Source organism: Amphimedon queenslandica, unplaced genomic scaffold (genome assembly GCF_000090795.2).
Source record: "Amphimedon queenslandica unplaced genomic scaffold, v1.1 AMPQUscaffold_13283, whole genome shotgun sequence".
Taxonomy (NCBI): domain Eukaryota; kingdom Metazoa; phylum Porifera; class Demospongiae; order Haplosclerida; family Niphatidae; genus Amphimedon; species Amphimedon queenslandica.
Genome location: NW_003546481.1, coordinates 146,107 through 149,029, shown reverse-complemented (window position 1 = coordinate 149,029; position 2,923 = coordinate 146,107). Strand labels below are relative to the sequence as shown.

General features: G+C 31.4%; 1 protein-coding gene across 1 annotated transcript in view; it reads left to right on the top strand.

Annotated features, from left to right (window-relative positions):
- The first annotated feature begins 13 nt into the window (after positions 1 to 13).
- Positions 14 to 2,923, top strand: part of LOC109583781 (synaptonemal complex protein 1-like) — a 4,648-nt gene continuing 1,738 nt past the window's right edge. Inside the window, exons 1-9 of the mRNA XM_019999245.1 lie at positions 14 to 862; positions 909 to 1,529; positions 1,579 to 1,785; positions 1,834 to 2,052; positions 2,225 to 2,281; positions 2,327 to 2,404; positions 2,483 to 2,710; positions 2,776 to 2,838; positions 2,894 to 2,919. Of these exons, the coding sequence (XP_019854804.1) occupies positions 796 to 862; positions 909 to 1,529; positions 1,579 to 1,785; positions 1,834 to 2,052; positions 2,225 to 2,281; positions 2,327 to 2,404; positions 2,483 to 2,710; positions 2,776 to 2,838; positions 2,894 to 2,919 (1,566 nt within the window). The 5' untranslated portion in view covers positions 14 to 795. The remainder of the gene's footprint in view (positions 863 to 908; positions 1,530 to 1,578; positions 1,786 to 1,833; positions 2,053 to 2,224; positions 2,282 to 2,326; positions 2,405 to 2,482; positions 2,711 to 2,775; positions 2,839 to 2,893; positions 2,920 to 2,923) is intronic.

Here is a 2,923-nt window from a genome sequence, read left to right as displayed (position 1 = left end):
TCTCTTGACTTGTCATAGTCTATTTCTCTCTGATTTTAGCATTCCTTGAAAAAATTTCTATGCTTACCTTGTCTTTATAAGTATCAGAGCACCCACAACTTAACTGTCACTGAATAATCCATCTTTTTGTCAAGTTATTTTCTCTTTATTTCTGCATGTAAAGCATTGCAGTTGCTCATGTTGGCTCCCCTTGGATGTCATCAATGACCGCGCCCCCTAACAGGAAGCAATGGCCACCAGCAACTTTAGCAAGCTCTAACTTTCCCAAAGCAAGTGCAATGCAAGAATGCAACTAGGAATAGTCTATTTGGGTAGTGTACATTAAAAATAAGCAATAATCTCAAATTTCATTTTCGCGTGCAAGCCTCCCTTTAAAATATCCAACATCTTCCAGCTTCTTTGATATTTTTTGATATATTGACTTATTCCTTACAACTCCATCTAGCTCAGCCTGAATTTTTTGATCTCCCCAGATTGCAATCAATGTTTCCACTTTCCATCTCTTGTTTACAGCTGCCATTTTATTAATTTTGATGGGTGTGGTGTAAAGGGCGGAGTAAATAATACTTGTGGTTTAAGCTATATGAATGTGTTTACACTGTCACTAAGCTAGCTTTAATTATGTCTTAAACTACCAACTTTAGGTAGTTTAAGATACATTTATCAAGCATCCTTTCTTTTGTGTTTTAACTGGTTTTAGTCAGTTCACACTTCAAAATAATTAACTAGTTAAAATTCAAACCAGTTAAGTTATGATTAAACCAGTTAAAATGCTACTAGTGTAAATGGGGTATAATGTATGACTGTTGTATAGGAGAAACTTATCAGAGTGGTGATATAATTGAAGGAAATGTTGAAAATGGTAAAGAGATTAGTTAATTTTTAATCATTATAACATATTATGGCAGTTGAAGTACTGAAGATTTATTTTCCTGAGAAAGTTACTTCTGAGTTTAAGAGGATGCGATCAAAGTTTCGGGAAACATTCTTCAATGTGGGCTCAATCATGATGAAAAACCCTCAGTCTATATCCCTTGATAATATGAAATATGATTTAGGTGCTTACAACAAAACATCATTATGGCCTCAATTAGCTCAGTGTCAAAATATTCGTGACATTTTAAAATTAGTACGTGATAACAGTTCACTTGATGATATTAGTGTGCTGGAGTTTGTTGTTAATGAGTTTAATATAAAGGAGGCTAATCCAGTTATTAAGGAATATAAAGAAGCTGTTGAGGAGTTTAAGGGAACAAAACTCAGTCAATGTTTAAAAGATAAGTTTTCAAAAGCTTCACTACTTCTATGTGAAAGGATTATCATTGTCATTGATGAAGATGCTGATGGGTTTGTATTTAAAGATGTGGAGAGACTGTCATCAGCTGTATTGCCACAACATATCAGAGTAAATGTCATTAGAGGTGATGATGCTGGTGGTACTTGGAAATTTTTGAAACAAAAATCACTTACTGATAGTTTTGATGAAACTACTTTACAAACCATGTCACTTACAACTAGTCAGTTACCCGGTACATGTAATGAACTGTATGCTCATTATTTATAACTTCTTGAGTATAGGAACAGAAGAATCATCTTTCCTGGAGGAAACCAAAAAAAATGAGGATCAAGTTATTTTGCTACAAGAGAAAGTTGAGAGCACCCAAAGACAATTGGATGAAGAAAAGAAATACAGTGAAAATAAAAAACAATTTCATGAACAAGTCACACAGGAATATGAAGAAAAAATAATAGAACTTAATCAACAATACGAAAAATTGAAAACAGGTTATTAGTGTTATCAAGTTAAATTGTTTATTCTAATTGTTATTATAGACAATGAACTTGCTCATAAACAACTTGAGGAACTTAAAAAGGAACTAAAAAAAGAAAAACAAGCATCCTCAAGTTTCAAGAAACAGAAAGAAGTTGATCTAAGAGAGAAAGAAGAATCTAAAATGAAGATTGATAATCTTCGACAAGAACTAGAACTACAGCGAGTCAAAGATTACAAGGAAGTATCAGTTCAGTGTGACTACACTATCACTCAGTCAGGTATGAGTGTGTGTGTATATGTACACTGTAGTATAATGTTTATCTAGTTTCTCGTGATTCAGTGTTTTCAATATACAAAAAATTAGTTTTCCTTTTTATAGAATTACGGAATAAAATACATAAGATTAAAAATGAAATCATTAGTCACCACTAGTTATAATTTATTTATTAGAACAATTGTTAATTAGAGAGAATGAAAGGTTAGAGTCATTACTTAAAGATCAAAATGGTACTTATCATTATTAATAAATTATCAATAAATTGTATTTGATAGTACAAGTACAACAGAAAGAAGAGTATGAGATATTACAAGAGACTGAGACTGTACATACATGTACTTATATCAGTAAAGGTTAGTCCAGTATTTTCCTGCTATATACAGTACAAGTCTTTAATTTTAAAATTATTGTTATTTATTATTACTTTTTAGATAATATATCTAAATTATCAGTGATACTGGAACCATTTAAAGATGACTGGTATCATATTGGACAGTGTCTTGAAGTGAAGGAATCAGTGTTAACTGAAATCAAAAAGATGATACCAGTTGATTCAAGATTAACTCATGTACTTGAGACCTGGTGTCATGAGAAGGATAGAACAATAACTGAGCTGAAGAATTCATTGAAAAGAATGGATAGAGATGATATACTGGAAGGTAAGGATTAGTGATTGGTATAATATTAATTATATTCATGTACTGTATATTGTCATTCACTGTAGATTTACATGAATTACCTACTGGACAATATACAATGAATAATGATGAAGAATATGATATTAATGGTATGTTGTTGTTTGTGAAGCTGTTGACATGTTTATTAATTATCATTATTTCTAGTAAAAGATTCAAATGATGAAGTTAAGGCTC